The 19,260-nt window shown below is 35.9% G+C and overlaps 3 protein-coding genes and 1 long non-coding RNA gene across 6 annotated transcripts; 2 read left to right on the top strand and 2 right to left on the bottom strand.

Annotated features, from left to right (window-relative positions):
- Positions 1-2,709: 2,709 nt before the first annotated feature.
- On the top strand, positions 2,710-5,814 carry LOC110923079 (AT-rich interactive domain-containing protein 2). Its single transcript, XM_022167260.2, has 4 exons — positions 2,710-2,736; positions 3,031-3,059; positions 3,425-4,288; positions 4,747-5,814. Exons 3-4 carry the CDS (start codon positions 3,527-3,529, stop codon positions 5,596-5,598), a joined length of 1,614 nt encoding a protein of 537 aa, XP_022022952.1. The 5' UTR covers positions 2,710-2,736; positions 3,031-3,059; positions 3,425-3,526; the 3' UTR covers positions 5,599-5,814.
- Positions 5,815-6,800: 986 nt separating this feature from the next.
- On the bottom strand, positions 6,801-8,941 carry LOC110923081 (formimidoyltransferase-cyclodeaminase). Its single transcript, XM_022167263.2, has 2 exons — positions 8,050-8,941; positions 6,801-7,427 (listed from the first exon to the last, which is right to left on the bottom strand). The coding sequence occupies exons 1-2, from the start codon at positions 8,423-8,425 to the stop codon at positions 6,919-6,921; spliced, it is 885 nt and encodes a 294-aa protein (XP_022022955.1). The 5' UTR covers positions 8,426-8,941; the 3' UTR covers positions 6,801-6,918.
- A 3,731-nt stretch (positions 8,942-12,672) lies between these two features.
- LOC110923083 lies at positions 12,673-15,063 on the top strand. 2 transcript variants are annotated; one of them, XR_002583711.2, is made up of 4 exons: positions 12,673-13,184; positions 13,436-13,611; positions 14,438-14,604; positions 14,712-15,063. It is a non-coding gene; the product is annotated as an uncharacterized LOC110923083 (long non-coding RNA). The 2 variants fall into 2 exon arrangements; XR_002583710.2 differs by having other exon boundaries at positions 12,673-13,222; positions 14,712-15,061.
- A 347-nt stretch (positions 15,064-15,410) lies between these two features.
- On the bottom strand, positions 15,411-17,446 carry LOC110923080 (formimidoyltransferase-cyclodeaminase). Of its 2 annotated transcripts, none has more exons than XM_035986593.1 (2): positions 16,893-17,446; positions 15,411-16,155 (listed from the first exon to the last, which is right to left on the bottom strand). In XM_035986593.1, the coding sequence occupies exons 1-2, from the start codon at positions 17,395-17,397 to the stop codon at positions 15,521-15,523; spliced, it is 1,140 nt and encodes a 379-aa protein (XP_035842486.1). In that variant the 5' UTR covers positions 17,398-17,446; the 3' UTR covers positions 15,411-15,520. The 2 variants fall into 2 exon arrangements, with proteins under 2 accessions (XP_035842486.1, XP_022022953.1); XM_022167261.2 differs by having other exon boundaries at positions 15,411-16,032; positions 16,893-17,435.
- Positions 17,447-19,260: the final 1,814 nt, after the last annotated feature.

Genomic DNA, 19,260 nt, shown 5'->3' with positions numbered 1-19,260 from the left:
CCGGATTTCACCGTCTTCCACTTCGTCTTTTTCCATGAACACCAACTCCAAAGAATCTTCATGTGATTTCCTGACCGTTGACGATAGTTCTTCAGAGATTACGTTGATTCTGTTGTTAGGCTCTTCGGTGACCCATATCTTATACTTCTTCCCGTCACGGCTTATCTCCATCTCCTCGTCAATTCTCTTGCCAGATGATGTTAGGATGCAGCAGGTACCACTTGAGTTATCAGTGGAGGCCCATGAGAACTGTGAATCTTCCACTACCTTTCCAAAATACTCACTGACCCTATCATACGACTTGTTGTCAAGTCAGAAATGAGAGGGGGGGGGGGAGAGCAACCATGGACAGAGGTCCGTTATCAGAAAAAGAACTGGAAAAGAAACAACGACAATCGTCCGATGACTACTTTCTACGTCTCAAATCTACGAGGAGGCATCTCCAACACGCTGCTCTGGAAAGCATTTCAACCCCACGGCGTGGTCAAAGATGCTTACGTAGCCAAAAAGCGAGACTCTAGAGGAAATTTCTTTGGTTTTGTTCGATACGTGGGAGTTACTGATGTCAACAAAGTTCTAGAAGACATGAATACCGTGAAGATCTACGAAGCAAAACTAAGCGTTTCCATAACCAGATAATACAAAGGTCATAAAAAATTCAAACAACCCTCTCATGGGTCCTTCACTCATAACATGCCTAGGCAATCAAGCACCCTTCCAAACAAGTTTCATGTGCCGGTTAACAACCCTAAGGCCAGTTCGTATATGGAGGCGGTGACTGGAAACGTAGGTAAAGAGACGGAACCACAGAAGGTTTTGGTTATGGATGAAAAAATTGCGGCGTGCCCCGACCATTGTATGTGGCGGTCAGTCATAGGAGAGGCAAAAAACATGAAAGCATTCGCTAATATCCGCTCTGTTATGAACTCCGGAGGTTACACGGAGAACCCGATTAGCTATGTAGGTGGCATGAAGATTATGATGGTATTTAAAGATAAAAGTTTGGCAATGGATTTTATGGAGAACAAGACACACTTGTGGGAACCATGGTTGTCATCAGTGGTGTTATGGAAGGGTCAAGAGTTGTTTCTTTTCCAGTTCTTTTTCTGATAATGGACCTCTGTCCAATTCATCATTTATTCGAGTTATTATAATCTGAAACAAAAGAATATAATTTATGTTGAAAAATATAAAAATGATATGGCGCTTTCTCATATGCAACATGTGAAAACAAATTCTATCATAGATGTGAAAACTCATGTGACACTGAAGTTGTAAAATTTTCACATATCTCAAAGCACGCATAATGTTTACCAAACGAGATTTCTTGTTTTTATTCGTTCATTAAGGAATAAACGTGTTCATGAAGATGAATAATGAACTTAAACAAATGTTTATGAACATAAATGAACACAAACATCGTTTATGAACACAAATGAATACACGGTAATATACATTAATTTTAATATAAAATCTACATTTTTCATCACAAAGATTAAGAATGATCCATTAAAAAATAAATAACCATTTAACATAATTATCCCAACATGCTTGACATAATTATCATAAGAAATATGAATAACACAAAATTAAATTTAAATAGTTAATAAGAGATGTTGGGGGGATACATAAAGTATAACTAATTTTTAAAAACTAAAAACAATAATACAAAGATACTACATATAAAAACTTTTAAATAAATGAACACAAATGAACATAAACAAGTAAATATATATGAACATATTACCGAACGTTTACGAACATAAACGAACAAACGCAACCTTTGTTCGTGTTTTTTCGTTTAACTTAATAAACAAAATTTCTTGTTCATGTTCATTTATTTATTAAACAGACAAACATAAACGAACTTCACGTCTAAATGTTCGTTGAATGGTCGATTCATTTACACCAAAATGAATAATGATAAAAAATTCTGCATATTAAAGAAACATACCAAACACCCTCTTATTAAATATCTATATTCAAAGATGAATGATGAAATATTGAAGGACCGGATGAGCTTAAAGTATAGACTTGATTCTGACCACCAAAAAAGTTGCTTATTCGTAGTTCCACCTTTTTCTATCTTTTTTTATTTTTAAAATGTTTTCCAATAAATAAACAAAAAGAATAACTAAATTACGTAGTTAACTTTAAATATAATACTTTAAAAAACACATAATTCGTTTGTAAGCATCGTCTAACAAATATAATAAGTTACAAAAAAGGGCAAAACAATTATACAAATGATATGTATCACGTTCGAAGCAAATAATACTAGTATTTATTCAACGTTTATTTAAACGTATAATCAGCTAAATCTTTTTACAGAAAATTACTAAAATAAACAAATTTGACTAAAAAAAATATCCAAAATAAACCAAAGGGGGTTGAGCCAGCGCTTTCACCAAAAAACTTCGATTGGGTACTACCCGTCTCAACCGACAAAACTTATTTGACGTAATCCGATTGGTTTAAATAGTTTTGGAAAGACTAAAAAGTAACTTGTATTAAAAAAATTATTTAGTAATTTTCCATCTTTTTATGATAAATTATAAAAAACTAAATTACCTTTACATTAGTTTTTGTATAAAGTAAAATAAAAAGTAGTTTAAACGTGGGATTATTTGGTACACCCACATCATCACAAATGTGTATGTATCCCTCTTTCTTCGCATAACTCTCCCTCATTAAGGTTCCTTTTTTTTTTCTCTCTCTCACAAATTTACATAAATGGTGAGTTTCTAATTACTTTACTAGTTAACTAAAGTAATTCTTTATTAAAGTTTCTAAAATAATTCCCAAATTTATTATTTCTTTGTTGACAGATTTCATTCCTCTTTTTCATATTTTCCAAGAATGTTTACCTGGCTATTTCTTATTCTGGCACTTGTCTACCCCTCTTCTTTTCATATTTAATTTAGAAATAATAATGATAATGATTTCCCCACAAAATGCATCCATCTGACTGACCCCTAATTTTGCAAAATCCACTCACCTCACTTTCATTTCTTGTTGACTCTTTTGTAGGAAATAAAAGAGTGTTGGGGCAACAAAAGGTAAAATCTTTTCATACACAGAGCTCATGAGCTGTTGTATTATATTGTGTTTGTTGCTTGTACCAATGCAAGATTCAATTTTGATTACCTAATTTATAAGGGTTTGTACTATTTTCCATATTTTGTATAAAAAAAGATTAAAAAAGGAGGAATCTTGACGGTATAACATGGCCCATTTTTCTGAATTTAAAGATAAATCAGATGGTAGTAAGGTTAATGATAGATTGAGATCTTTGTTTGATCAAGTTTTGGATTATTTCTTGAAAGGGGTGTGTATAAATAAAGATGTAATTTGGGGGTTTCCACCTAAGCTTAGTGATGGTGTGGAGCCTGATTTGTTCACTTTGTTTTGGGTTGTGAGGAAGATAGGGGATTATGAGTTGGTTTCCAAGAATGAATTGTGGGAGTTTGTTGCTGAGGAATGTGGGTTAGATACAACACACGTGGCGTCTTTGAAGCTCATATATATGAATTATTTGAAAGAGTTGGATCAATGGTTGACCCATGGAGGAGGTTTCAAAGATATGAAGTTGGATAATCCGGATCTTCGTGTTCTCGAGAAGTTGGATTACGAGTTGAAAGGGTGTAAATTTTCTTTACCACGTGACGGATTTGAAACTGATACGAAAGGGAAGTGTGTTGTTGCAGAGTCTAGTCATAATGGGGGGACTGAGGAATTTAAGGGAACGTTGGATCTTAATATCGCGATTAATGTATGTGAAAATGATGGTTTGGATTTTGATTTGGTTAAAACTGAAATGGGGGTCTCGAGAATCAACGATGTTGTTGAAAACGATGAAAAATTAGGTGGTTTGGATGAGAAAAAATCAGAGTTCACGAAAATAGATGTTTCGATGATCAAAGACGATGATAACAAAAGAGACGTGTCATGTCGTACGAATGTACTTAGTGTTCAATCCAAGTTTAACGAGCACATTGATACAAGTGACAATAAAAATAACGGTGTTATTTTTACCAAGACTATTGACGATAATGTAATTTGTTCTCAGAAGAGGAGAAAGGCGGAATCTTTATCGTTGAAAAAAATGCTAGATTGGGTAGCAAATGCTGCAAGAAATCCACATGGTATTATGATAGGAAGCATACCGAGTAGTTCCAAGTGGAAGAAATACAAGGAAAACGAAGTATGGAAGCAGGTTTTGTCGGTCAAAGAGACACTTTTTGCAAAGCGAAATGTTGATTCGGGCTATAAAGTGTATGGATCGCAGGTATAACGTTCTTTTGGTTTGTCTTTTGTCATGCATACATGTCAATGCAAGTACTTAGTCATTTGCGGTTTAAATCTTTACTTAAGTGAAAGAGAATTATATTAGTTTTAGTGTCATGTTATTTCATATCCTTTTATGTGGTATGCCATATCATAAGCCAGTGGCGGAACCAGAACGATTTAGTTAGGGGGTCATCATAAGCTTATATTCTATACTGGTTCAAATTAGGGGGTCCATCTCTAAGTTTGTTCTTCAAAAACTCAAAATTTATAAATAAAAATTCAAAAAGTTCCGGTGACCGGAGGGTCAACGGACCCTCTTGACCCCCCTCTGGTTCCGCCTCTGTCATAAGCTAACATAAGTTTGTCTTGTTCATAGTATCTCAGCATATCATCGTCATTTTGAGTTTTATAATTCAATACATTCATGGAACAAATTTGGTGTTTTGAAATATGCAGAAGAAAAGACACATGATGCATCCTTCAATGTATGAAGATGATAAAATTCCCATTCACCTATCTTCAAAAAGAATAAGATGCAGCCAGAGGGTCAGTTCCGTAAAAGCATGCTCGTGTCCAGGCTGTACATCTTGTTCATCTTCTCGGAACAAACGGGTCAAAAAGACGCCTCAAATCTTGGAGACTATTCAGATACAAGATGACGCGTGTGAAGATCAAGAAACAGAAAGTGTTAACGTAGGAGCAGAAGTACCTGAATGGGCAGGTTTTGTTTCCGAGAGTGATCCTAAGTGGCTCGGTACTCGGATGTGGCCCCCACCAGAGGACAAAAACGGAGAACATGAAGCAGATCCTGGAGTTATTGGGAAAGGAAGACAAAGTTCGTGTACGTGTATGAATCCTGCGTCTGCTGACTGTGTGAGGTTTCATATTGCAGAGAATAGGAAGAAAGTCGAGCGCGCTCTTGGTCAACTTTTCTATAAATGGAAGTTTGACCATATGGGTGAAGAAGCTGCTCTTTCTTCATGGAGTCTTGAAGAGGAAAGCGAATTCAAAAGTTTGGTGATCAAAGCAAGACAAGAACTGGCTGATAAAAGTAAGTCAAGACACGAAATCATGAACAATTTCTGGAGAAGAGCTTCTGAGTCAATCCCTACAAAGACAAAAGGTGATTTAGTGAGCTATTACTTCAATGTTTTTGTTCTTAGACGAAGAAGTTACCAAAATCGCATTATGCCCGAGAATATAGATAGTGATGATGACGAACAGGACATGGGGCACGAAAAGATCGATGCTTTATCTATCAAGAATACACACTGCATGAATCTTGATGGGATCGATTCCGTGCACTAATAAACTACAACGACGATGAACATGATGTCTAGGTCGGTTGGAAACGTGTTTGGGTATGAAAAGATCCATGCTTTATCAAGGCATTGATCTTAGAACCTTAGAATCTTGAATGTGTGCAAAACCAATGTTAACCAATTTTGTTGTGTAGAATCGTAATTTTGACGATGTTAGTAAAAGGCCGTGGTTATGGCGTTTCTTTGCCGAAACCTATGCTTATTAAGGTGTTTGTTTTTCGTTGTATGAAAATTTCATTCCTTTCCTATAATCATGTTTAAAGTTTGGTTAAATAATGTCAAACTAAAGGGTCGAGGTTGGGTCCAATTGGCAAAGCCATTGGAGTTAAGGTGTTGCTCCTGTTGAGGTCAAGGGTTTGAGTGCCATCGAAGGCGGATTTGGTGTAATTTAAGCCGTTCATTTTTTTTTCAGACTAAACAAATTTCTCTCTTTTATAAGTCAACCTCAAAAATTGAGTCTAATCACAACTACACAACACATTAGGTGAATTGGCGTCGTTGCCTTCTTCACGCTTATGTTTCTGTTGGGCAATACTTGTGTGGATATTAGGGCTGTTAAAATAGTTTGTAACTCGAAGCTTGCTCGAAACTTGCGCGAAACTTGCTCGAAAAAGGCATGCTTGAAATCAGTCAATTTGAAACTCAGCCGAGCTTAAGTCAAGGTCAGCTTTGAAAATGAGCCGAGCTTAAGTCAAGGTCAGCTTGCTCGTTAGCTCAAGTAACTAGTCTAAATAACTTACTTTATTTTAAGTATATTAGGAGGTTCCATGTTCAAAAAATGAGCTGAGTTCGAACCTAAGGCTGCATCTCAGTTGAAAAGTTTGAGTTAAACTGTCTCGTCTAAACTTAGAGTCGAGCTCGAGCTGGCCCTGCTTCGGCTCGTTAACAACCCTAGTGGATATAGGTTTTAGATAATCTATATAAATTAAATACATATCTACACATTGTTTTTTCACCGGTCCTTTCTTTCGACATTTTATTTTGATATGTATAGTTTTCAAAGCAAATGTGCACAGATATCAACTCGACGTCAAAATTTTTGGATAGAGTAGGGTCACGTAATAAAACACGTTAATAAAAACATATAACACAATACATTGTCACTAGAAGATTAATAAAGAATGAAATCCATGTTCTTCAATTTGTAAAGGAGGACAAAAAAGGCATCTGTTAGATTTCACATGTATGTATTATGAATATAATGCTTTTTGTTTAAATTTACAGTGTAAATAAACTGGTTATACATTTATGTCCATAAATGTGAAGATTCAAGAATGAAGAAACCATATAAGTGACATGAAACTGGTCAAGAAGAAGTCAACTTGAAGTAAGCTTGAATTATGTCATCCTGAGATAGATCAGTGAAATACCCTTTCCCAACGCTCACACCCGCCTCGGTTCCTAGTTGTTCAACCAAACCCTGAACTTGCTCACCACCAACCGCACTTGGTTCAAGCAGATTACAAGCCACCTCAATAACATTATTATCATGAACCAGAGCCATTGACTGAACAGATGCAAGTCCACCACCTCTTCCACTTACCCTCTTTGCAATTCTGCGAACCGTACTAATGTCGGTGCAGAACACAGGGACGTTGTAGTTATCGACCCATTTGGTTGCTCCTATGACAGCTACACCCTTGGCTTTGACCGCTTGGACTGGACCTTCATCTGGTTCAAGTGGTAGAACTGCTGACTGTAGTCCACCTGACCATTGATGTCCAGTTGCATTTGGCTTGAAGTAGCCGAGTTCCCTCCTGATGGCATCCAGTGATCTTTGTTCTTTATGAGCCGCTCCGTATGTGTAGGTAGGAACTGCAGTCCATGTTTATGAACATTAACATGAGATTTATAGATAAACTTAAAAGTAAGGCGTTAAAAGAGTCATGTTTGAAAATTGTGCGAACATTGGATGTAACAAAAAGGCGCCTAAGTGTGCGATGCAAGGTTTTGCGCTTCTGACTGCTTGAGGCGACAACAGGCGCACCTCTTGTAAATAGACAAGTTTTGTGCATCAGGAGGTGGTACGTATAGCGTATATAGAGGTTATTTATATATTAAATAAGAATTAGACGTTTTTTATACCTAAATTTTGGGTATGTAATGATGGAACCTATGAGATATACATAGAAAAGTTATATACAAATACATTGCGTCAGCTCCTAGGACCCCGTTGTCTTTTGGTGCGCCTAGCACTAATTAATGACACGAACACAACCCGTTTAACCTAAAATTTTATTTTTACATATACCAACAAAAATACAAATATACATAAAAGAATTAAGATTAAACTACAAAACTTGATATTGTATCTCTTTTATCTTTCAAATTTTGACATAAACTACCCGACTAGTTTAAGTAAAACGGTTAAACAGGTCAACCCAAACTGGCAAATTTTGTGTTAGGTTGTAGTATTAGAATTTTGAAATGAACAAACCTTGAAGTATGGAACCAACGTCCTTAGCAAGAGCTTTGGCAGTGATGGCAACTTGGTCTAGAGATGTTGAACCCAGAGGGTGGAAGCAGATATGGTCAACAACACCCAGGCGAGGATGACTTCCACTATGCAGGTCAAAATCAATGGATTCATAAGCTGCTTTGACCATTGAGAAAACTGCTGCATTCTTCGAAGAAGAATCTGAGGATTTGGAGACGAGTGTGTATCCTACTCTGTTGTAAGTGTGGTCTTCAAACTTGTTGACAATGGGGGCATCGGGAAATAGCTTGGCAGCTCGTTCGATGGACTCCAGAGCAGACTTGTTCCGTGTCTCGGATATGTAAACTTTACAACAAGTTAGCGCCGATTTGAGCATAATTGTGAAGTTGAGTGAGTTGTTGTTTGGTAGATTTGGATTAGCAGCAAGCAATTGTGACCGATGATGATGGATTTGCTTGCTTTTGTGGCCCAGAACGAACGAGACTTCACCTTACAAATTACTCTGTATAACAACAACAAAGGGCACTTTAGGTATTTCGTATGTAGAATAGAAAGGGGTTGGTTTCTGCTATTTCTCTTTGTTAAACCCTCAGGCTGCCAATAGTCACCAAGGTACCACCGACATTAAGTCGACTTTACTGGAAAAAGTTCTAGATCACCGGATGTTTCTTCGCCACCGGTGACTGTCAACGCCAACATCACCACGTCACTGTTCTCCTCGCTTACCGCCGTGGGATGCCGGCGTCATGACTGTTCCGCCCGCCAGGTTTGCAACAACGCCCTACAATGCTGATACCACCACCGCTGCTGACTTGACGGAAAGTTAGGGGAAACAGAGCGATGCTCGGTGTACCGCTATACCTGCGGTTAGTGGCGAAGCTTGACCCGAATGACGGGGGGTCGAAAACGTATGTACCAAAAAATTTCTATAGAACCGGGGTCGAAAACATATACACCCAAAAATTTCTATACGAAAACTACATATATAACACCACTGAGCGAAAAGTTCGGGGGACGCCCCCTACCTGCGGTGACAATGGAGGCGTTAGGGTGTCTTGCCGGAATATAGAGAGAGAGAGGCGTTGGAGTAAATATCAAGTATTTAGTTTACGGGTTCGGTTATGGTGATTATAGTTAATTGGTTTTGTTGGTTATAACGATCGGTTATGGGTCAGTTAGCCGTAAATTTACGACTAGCTAAAAATAACTCAAAAAACTTTTTGACCATGAAAAGAATTGTTATTACACTTATGTATATATTAATATATTTCACAATATTAAAAAAATACTATAATCTGTAATATTAATACCGAATATTCAAACAAAAAAATATAATATAAACAGTAAATCCTATCCAGACAACAACAATTCAATTAGATGAAACATAAACCAACAAACAAATTATAGACTAAAAAGTTCATTAGTTTTAACGTTTCAACAAAAATAAATCTTTTAAACGAAATACCACAACTGAATATATCAATAACTAAATGGGTTAAAGATTCAATCACAAAAACCTAGGTTAAACAATTTTCTAAAGTAACAATTAAAATCCTATACCTGAAGGAGATCACAGGTGAGGTTAGTCGCTCATATGATTTAATCTTTAAAAGTAATGAGGAATCGATGTTTTGGTGATTGGAACTTGATTGAATGGTTTGGGATCGTGGAAGAAGCCTCAAAATTGCTCCAATTGTTGTTGGAATGGCCAATTGCCATCTACGATGAAAAACGGTAGCAAAATCCTAATTTTTGGCTGTTTAATTAGTTTCCGTCTGACACCCAACGTAAGCTACGTCGCCGGTGTAGCTTACATTCAGCAGTTTATGTTTGCTTACATTTGGTGGCTAGCGTAAGCTACTCTGGTGGGCGTAGCTTACTCAGGTGAGTTTCTGTTTCATTTGATTTTTCTCTTTTTTCTTGTGTTCCAAGCCTCTTGAACCTTCCCAATAGCTCCCAATGTTCATGTTTAGCCTTCTAATCCTATGATCTTCTATTCCTTTCATATCCAACTCCTTTATGCTTCCACAAACGCGTCCAATCCTCATGTTTAACCTACAAAATAACAATCTCGCATAGTTACTTTATTCCACGCAATTAAACACTCAAGCCACGTAAAACCTAACATTTAACACATCTAAATTACATCCCAAAACCTATCAATCAAGCGTTATCAAGCTCTTTCATGCCCCTGTAATGCCCACTGCGCATGGCCTAAAATGTGTTGGCTTGAATTTACTAGAACTACATAATTGTTAAAATGGAGTCACTCATATAAAACTTACAAACTTAAAACATAGACCAAAACCGCCCATTGACATCGTATGTCACCACCATATACTGTTCATCGCTCACCATCACAGACGTTGCCTACACCGTCGCTACTGAATATACTCCACCACCTACTTCACCGCTTAGACACCACCTACAATGTTATCGTTGTTGCCACAGTCACCATCTTTGCCGCCAATTCCACCCTTCTTGTCTCTGTTGTCACCTCCACCTTTCGTTAATAGCCAACAGAAAGAAATATAGTGGGTGAACTAATTATGATATTTTTTTCTATACTGGATCAATTCTATGTTGATGAGAACCAATTATATATTCATGTGTATGACCATTTATTGGTTTCGGTAGGCGACAATGAAGTCACATAAGGGGAATCGCTTAGAGGGCCTAGTTTCAGAATAATCAACTATATAATTAAATTTATGTGTTAGGTAAAGCGGTACAATGATTTTTTTGCATAAATTTAAAAGAATTGTCATTGTTAGAGAAAAGATTAAATGTGTTAATGTAGAATAAACAATGAGGACCATATATATTATTTTTGACAAGAAAGATCAAAGTAAAACAAAATTCTAGCTTGTGGTTATGGCTTTTCTTCAGTGATTTTGTCTTAGTTGTCTAGGTCGCTACTATGTTTATACCTGAACCCTCCTCTTGACTCCTTTCCGTCGAAACAAAGAAATGCTAAACACCATTATGGTCATCAATACTACACTATTTATGCCAATGCACAAATGCTAAGAACGCCATTATTGCCATCATCACTACACCATTTATGCTAATCACTACAATACTTGTGCTAATGCACATTTGTATATAAGTGATAAACATCAAGTGACTCCTTGTCGTGTCACTTGGACAATACTCATGTACACGCTATAGAAAGTATGTTCACTTTTTGTTAAAAAAAATAATAAAAAATAAAAACAATACCCTCGTTATTCGTAAGAAACGACTAGTAAAATAAGGCTTACAAAACTAAATAAACAAAGAATATATAGTACAAATTTATATATCCAACTGATTCAAGCCAATGTCTTTGGAGAACTTCAATCGTACCCCTTATTGCACGAACCTCCGCTACTAGAATAAATAATTAGTCATTGATGGTTATGGTTGAGGATGATGTTTGAGACGCGTCCCTTAAAACAGACTTCGCGTCTCTTCTTAGACGGAGGCGTCTATCTCCTAGGTACAACAACCAGAACAATATATGTACTACCGGAAATGGCACACATGCCCGAGGTTACACCGGGTTAAGGTGTTTTCGGTATATGTGTAAAAATAAAAATATAAAGTTGGTGATGGTAAAAAAAATTAGAAAGTACTCCCCTTTAAATTGTATATAACGTTTTGACAAAATAATTATCAATATAACTCATAAATACAATTGTTTGTTGTAAAAAAATCATGAAATACAATTATCTACAACTCAACTTCGAGCATCGATATCCCATTCATCTCAACTTCGATTTCAACGTGGTTTACTTCGCTTGTGAAACTTTCACATCAATTATCTATATAACTCATATAAATACAATTAGAGTAAATTGCGGTTTTGGTCCTTGTGGTTTAATATTGCTATGTTTTACACAAACGTCTTGCAATTTACATACCAAGGTTTCTATTTTATTGTAGTTTTGGTCCACCACACTAATTCCATCCAACTTATAGTTAATTCGTGGACACATGAGAGACATGTGTTGGGTATTACCAATGTGGTGGACCAAAACTGCAATAACATTTGGATTTTCTTTAAATATAGCAATAACGACTAAACTACGTGGACCAAAACCGTAATTTACTCTTATTAGTTTTATTTACTTTAAACATCCAATTTCATTTATCTATTTAAAAAAAGATAGATAATAAGAGTAAATTGCGGTTTTGATCCATGTGGTTTAGTGGTTATTACTATATTTTACAAAATTCAAATGTTATTGCGGTTTTGGTCCACGACGTTTATAATACCCAGCACATTCCTCTCATGTGACCATGAATTAACTATAAGTTGGATGGAGTTAGTGTAGTAGACTAAAACCGCAATAAAATAAAAACTTTAGTATGTAAATTTCAAAACATTTAGATTTTGTAAAATATAATAATAACCACTAAACCACAACGAATCAAAACCACAACTTATTCATATAATCATATATTTATATAATCTTAAACATAAAGGTGGGTGACCCAACCAAATGACATGCCTACCCCTCATTTGTCTTATTTACCTTTACCTTTACCAAATGACATAGCTTCTCCTCTTTTCACAAATCTCTAGACACACACAGTTCTTCTTTGTTTCCTCACATTTGCACGCCATGGATCTTCAAGATGCTCTCTTCTTTGCGAGTTTTCATAAATGAGAGATGGATCGGAAGAAGCAACAGAGATCGAGATCTCATGCCGGACCAGTTGAAGATCAACGGTTTTGCGCCACGAATCCTACCTGCCACCCTAATTTTTCATCAATTCACTTCTCTAAATCCATATATACAAGTATCATATGTGTGTTTCTACATCTTTTTATCCCTAATTTGAACCCTATCGTCAACGAATTGTGTTCTTAAAAATGGGTCAGGTGTCAGTCATCGTAGCTCTGATCGTCGTCTGTGCCGTCGGCGAATCTTCGAGAGGGATCGGATCCATCTTTGCCGTCATGTTTGAGAAAGTTGTTGGTGATCACAATTGCTATCTTAATACTTGATATTTTTCTTATCTTTGTAGGAAGGGTTTGAGTCAACTGAGAGTGGAATTGATGTCTTCTTCTGCAACTATTATTATATATCGAGTTATGCTCGATTCCTCACATCCGACACATCAATGGCTTCCCGCGACTCCGCTGGGTAATTGATAAATTGTGCACTGCAGATGGCATATAGAGGTTTTATAAACTTTTAATTTAACTATATTCATTACATATTGTTATGCACAGCTTTAGAATCATGAATTCCGAGATTAATTAGGTTAATGCTGGAGAATGTTTTGGTCTTTTGTTGGTAGTAGAAACCCTATTTTTGAACATTGATTGTTAAGATATCCAGTTGAAATTGTTGGCTGTAAAAATCTATCTTAAAATAGAGTGTGTGGGTTACAGATCTGTGAGCGGATGAAGGTGATGTGTGTTGTTCGTGGAAGTGACGGTAGTGATGGTGCATGGTAGTGTGACGGTACGGCGGTATATTTTGCCCTTCCTGATTCACCCTGATGTTGGCATCGTTTCCACTAAACTGTTTCACCAAAGGATAGAATTACAAACAGCTGGTGATTAAGGTAAATACCATAACTTTTAATATAGGTTTTTTATATAATTAATCTATGCACTTAATGCGGTAAAATATCAGATATTGGTCAAGGACTGATATTTGAGATATAGGTTATCTCGGTGAGATGTCGGTGGGATATCGGTAATTATAATATAATGCAGAATTTATATATATAGCAATTTAACACTAATAATTCAATGATATGTCGGTGATATATCGGTCAAAAATCGGTGATATATCGTTTAGATCGGTCAAATATCGGTTATGTCGGTCAATATCGCCGATAATACCGGTACCGATATTCTGACCGATATTTTACACCGATATGACCAATGTATCACCGAGATTAACTGCATAGTAACTAATCCACCCAAGAGTCGAGAATCGATAATTTGGTTTGCTTCTGTAATGTTTGAATTAGTTTTGCTTTGCCTTGCCTTCAACATTCACATTGTGCCAACACCATGTTGCACTATGAGTACTTGATCATCTGGTTTGAATTGTAGTGTTTGTTATGTATTTGGCTGTTATTGGTTGAGGCCATTACTTCATAAGAGGAACTTAACAATATTAAGTTTGTGGCTTTACCTATACCAAGTTCAATTAGCAAATAGCAGTTGCTCACACGGGTTCATGTCCTAATGATAGGATTTCTGTCTTGACAAATACGTTTGAGTATACAAAGCTAAGTTTTAGAGATCCTAATTTAGCTTTTAACTGATACATTTGAGACAGAGCTAAGTTTTAGAGATCCTAATTTAGCTTCTTTATTTAGGAACAAATATCTATTTTTAATCTGTAATGATATCAAATTTCTTTTTCACTTTGTTTAGATAATTGAAATACCAAGGTGCTCATATGAAGTGACATTATAACTTTTCGAATCCTACATGTTTTCCTTTTTTTCGTAATCTTTCACAACTCTCAACACGATTGTGAGCCTAATGAAACTGATCTGGACATGTGAACTTACAGAGAATGTTACCCAACTATTCATCAAGTAAGTCCTACGATTATTTGCCGATTTGTGTGATTCGATAGTGTGTGTTGATGTTTTAGATCTGGTTTAATAACATTTTTTTGTCTTTTGCATGATCACAATAACAGATAACCCAGTCGGGATATGGAACTTTTCTTCTGTGTACGGTCTTGATATGTTCGAGGCAAAAGTTCGTGGTGAATTCGGCATCGGATTGAATATTCAGATTTTGGATGATGTTAAGTTGGATGTCTTTATCTTACATGAATTTGGACAAGATAGAGATAGTTAACGTTCCACCACATTTGGTGTATGCGTGTTCGAAAGCGAGTCGGATCGACAAATATAATACATTTTTTTTGATGGCGACGTAATTTTTTTTTTTCAAAAATGAGTCGTGTCAAATATAGCGTATGATTCCGAGTTACTATAACTTTTGACGCCGCCGCAACGCGCGGCGGGTCAAAATCCTAGTTGTAAAATTAGTGAAAAGCTTATTTTCAATAATATATATATTTTCAACACAGTACACGGAGGATTTTGCTTTTGCATTAGGAAATACACATGTGACATGTGCATATAATTTTCTCCATGATTTTGTAACATTTTATTTTGATACGTGTAGCTTTTAATCTTTAATACACGTGTGAATGTAGTGGTTTTGGCTTTGAATATCCCACGAACATGCATATGATGTTTTTTGTTTACATAAACTAGTCCTACGCTTCATACACTTGCGCATATCATCGTGTTTAGGTTTTATATTTTAAAGTTGATGTATATTACATGCATACATATTTGTGGATTTAACACTTCAACCGAAAATATCAACTAAAAATTTGAGGGGGCATTAATTAATAAGACTTTATTATCCAGCCGAAAACATGTTCAATTCAACAATTAATTACCCACTTATCCGATTTGATAAGTTTATATATCAAGAGGAAGAAGTCAACTTAAAGTAGGTTCGAACAATGGCATCAGGAGATAGATCAGTGAAATACCCTTTCCCAACTTTCACACAAGCCTGTGCTCCTAGCTGTTCAATCAAACCCTGAACTTGCTCACCACCAACCTCACTTGGTTCAAGCATTTTACAAGCCACCTCAATAACATTATTATCATGAACCAGAGCCAGTGACTGAACAGATGCAAGCCCACCGCCTCTTCCACTTACCCTCCTTGCAATTCTGCCAACCGTACAAATGTCGGTGCAGAACACAGGCACGTTGTAGTTATCCACCCATTTGGTTGCTCCTATCACTACTACACCCTTGGCTTTCACCACTTGGGCTGGACCTTCATCTGGTTCAAGTGGTAGAACTGCTGCCTGTAGCCCACCTGACCATTGTTGGCCACTTGCATTCGGCTTGTAGTAGCCGAGTTCCCTCCTGACTGCATCCAGTGATCTTTGGTCTTTACGAGCCGCTCCATATGTGTAGCAAGGGACTGCAGCCCAGCCCAGCCCATGGTTACAAACATTCATTGGCGGAGCAACACTAGTACACAAACACCCCTTAACATGGGGCTGGGGCGGGAGTGGTTTGAAAGTAATGTTAACTTGCCATGTCACTTTAACACCAGTAAAGTTAGAAGGATACAATTCAAATCCCTTATCTTCAATTCAAATATGGGATTTCTTATTAATTTTAAAGGCATAAAACTTTAATTTTATCAAATATATTGATGTTATATTTAGTTTTTATATAACTTAGTTATGTTTTAATTGATTATATGTTGTTATATGCAGTTAAAAATCGAATTATTCTAGTTTCTTCCATTCTTCGTTTAGTCACCACTTAAAGGTACAATTTTACTTTTTTTACATTTTCCTAGATATATTCTATTGTTATTTGATTGTTTATGTATTAGGAATCTAACTACTATGTGGAACCCTTCAAACCTTTGTCGTTTTAGAGTTTTAGTTAAAGATATAATAAAGAATTAAAAGTTAATTTAAAAAGTTTAATTTCAGAATTAATCTCCATTGATCCCTTATATAATTTTTTTTATATAGTAAAACATATATATAATTTTTCCAACAAACCAATGGGCAATGGGGTAAAAAGTTTTCATAAATATTATCGTAAATATAGGATTTTCCTATGTTATAACTTAGAGTTAAATACATACTTAGTCCATGTGGTTTACATAAAGTCACAGAATACTAATAGTTTAAAATCACCTTTTAGGGTATTAATTTTTGATTTTTTAACAAACGATCAGCTCCTCCGCCAACAACGCAAACATTAGCATGCAATTTACATATATATAACCTTAAAAGTAGGTAAGAAAGTAATGAAGCAAACCTTTAAGCTTGGAGCCAACTTCCTTAGCTATAGCTCTAGCAATAGTGGCAACTTGTTCAAGAGATGTTGCAGCCAAAGGATGGAAACAAATATGGTCAACTACGCCAAGGCGAGGATGACTTCCAGTATGCAAGTCAAGATCAATGACTTCATAAGCTGCTTTCGCCATTGAGAAAACCGCATTCTTCAAAGAATCTGATGATAAGGAGACAAGGGTGTATCCAACCCTATTGTAGGTCTCGTCTTTAAACTCGTTCACAATGGGGGCATCGGGAAATTGTTTGGCGGCTCGTTCAATCGACTCCAGAGCCAACTTGTTTCGTGCCTCAGATATGTAAAGTTTACCGCAACAAAACGTGGATGTAGACATTAATTTCCAATCCTTTTTCGAACAAAAATAAGTTGAGTGAGTATTTAGGGAAAGATGAGCATTGAGCAATACTTGAACCGAATAGTACGTCCAATGTTTTTGAACAATTGAATATACTGGGTGGATTTGGTACATATGTACACATAGGCCACTCAACTTATTAATAAAAAAAAGTTATTATTTTCTGTATAGTAAAGCAAACAAACGAAAAGTTGGATAAAAAATTATTTGGCATCCACAACCCAACACGTGATACTTGTTATTGTAAACATGCATACCTAATAAGTTGCAATAATTATAACAAACAAAAACATCAACATCATTTTTTTGTAAGTTTATACACGGTTTGCATGAAAACGTACCCCATCTACTATGTCACACTCAAACAAACACTTCATGTTAATTACCGATGGAGTTTCATTTTTATTTTATTTTTTGTAACTGTGAGACCCATATTGGACTCCATTTTAAGGTTAGAGGATGGCAAAAGACCTCTTTTATTAAAGTGTAAATTACTTTTAACTTTATTTGTTCTATAAAATTATTATAGGAGTAAAAAATCTGAGATAAAGGAAAGAAAAAGAATATAAACTTCTGCATGAGAAAAAAAACTACCAACGGAAAAGATAAAGAACTAGGTTCTTTTAAAACTTTTAATTTTATATAGTGAATATTTTATGGGCTCTTTTTTCTTCTTTTTTAATGGGTAACCTTTCTTCGCAAGCCACACAGTAATAACATGTATCATCAAATACAATCCACAAACAAAACGCATTATACATTGTGGCGTGACAAATAGCCGGTCCATCCCTTTTGGTGAAGACGTTTAAGTTGGTGGGTGTGGAGGTGGTCAATCACTTGGTGATGGTCTCGTCACGCAAGTGGCCACATCACCTCACCCACCAGCCTTATGAGCTTGCAAGCTTCGTTTTAATACATTTTTCATGATTAAAAAAGGAAAAAAAAAGAAAGAAACCATGTCATATTGCCATAAACCTTTTGACACAAGTTTAGACAGAGAAAGATAGTGTGTACTTGGAGTGTCGAAGTGATAAATTCAACGCCGATGATGAATTCAGATATGCCAACCCTTGAATCTCCGATTAATGCCACCTTGAGCAGAAAATTGAACATAGAAAAAAAGAGTTGCCACCAAAATTGAATGATGGAGATTGTGAACTTGGTTTTGAACTTGTGGGGTTGTCAACTTATAAAGGAAAGTGGTTATGATGAGAACATGGTTTTATAAGGTTATTGTACACGAAAAGTAATTCATAAGAAGACAACTAGTGTATTACAAAATTGTTTTTTTAGGTTATTTTTATTTTGTTACTAACGCATTTGAGTGTTTGTTTGTAACCTACCCAATTGAGGAAAATGGTATTTAGAACTAAAATTTGTTTGTAACCTACCCAATTGAGAAAAATGGTATTTAGAATTAAAATTAGAGTGAACTATTCAAGGATTTTCTTTATTCAATCCTCAACTTTTTTTCCTTCTTTGATAGGAAAAAGTTAAAAAGCAATCGATGATAAAGTTTAAAATAAGCATCATATTTTGAAATTTCAGTAAAACATAATAACAATTCAAATCTTGATGGGAATGGTATTGGAACCGACCTGAACGATCGGACATTTCCGTTACTAAGCCAACTAGTTTTACCCAAAAACCGAATCGAACCGTACACACCCCTAGATATACGAAAGGCGTCACAAAACTGCAATACCACAAACTAACGCTAAAAATAATGACAACAAAAAACAATACGCCTAATGTTTAAATCCGATTGTGATACGTGTATATAGGCAATGATGTTTTATATTTGGGTCGAGACAACTGAGAAGGCTTGGAACAAGCAACCAGTTGTACCCAAATTTATAAGCCTCCCAAGTGAAATTTGCTACTTGGTCATTGCACGTTTATATTGCGATTAAATGGTATGTCGTTTTTTTAGTTTTGTGGTACTATTTATATTCAAGTTTCCAAGCTCATTGGCGA

Source organism: Helianthus annuus, chromosome 17 (assembly GCF_002127325.2).
Source record: "Helianthus annuus cultivar XRQ/B chromosome 17, HanXRQr2.0-SUNRISE, whole genome shotgun sequence".
Taxonomy (NCBI): Eukaryota; Viridiplantae; Streptophyta; class Magnoliopsida; order Asterales; family Asteraceae; genus Helianthus; species Helianthus annuus.
Note: the sequence above shows the minus strand (reverse complement) of the source record. Positions and strands in the feature narration are given on the sequence as shown.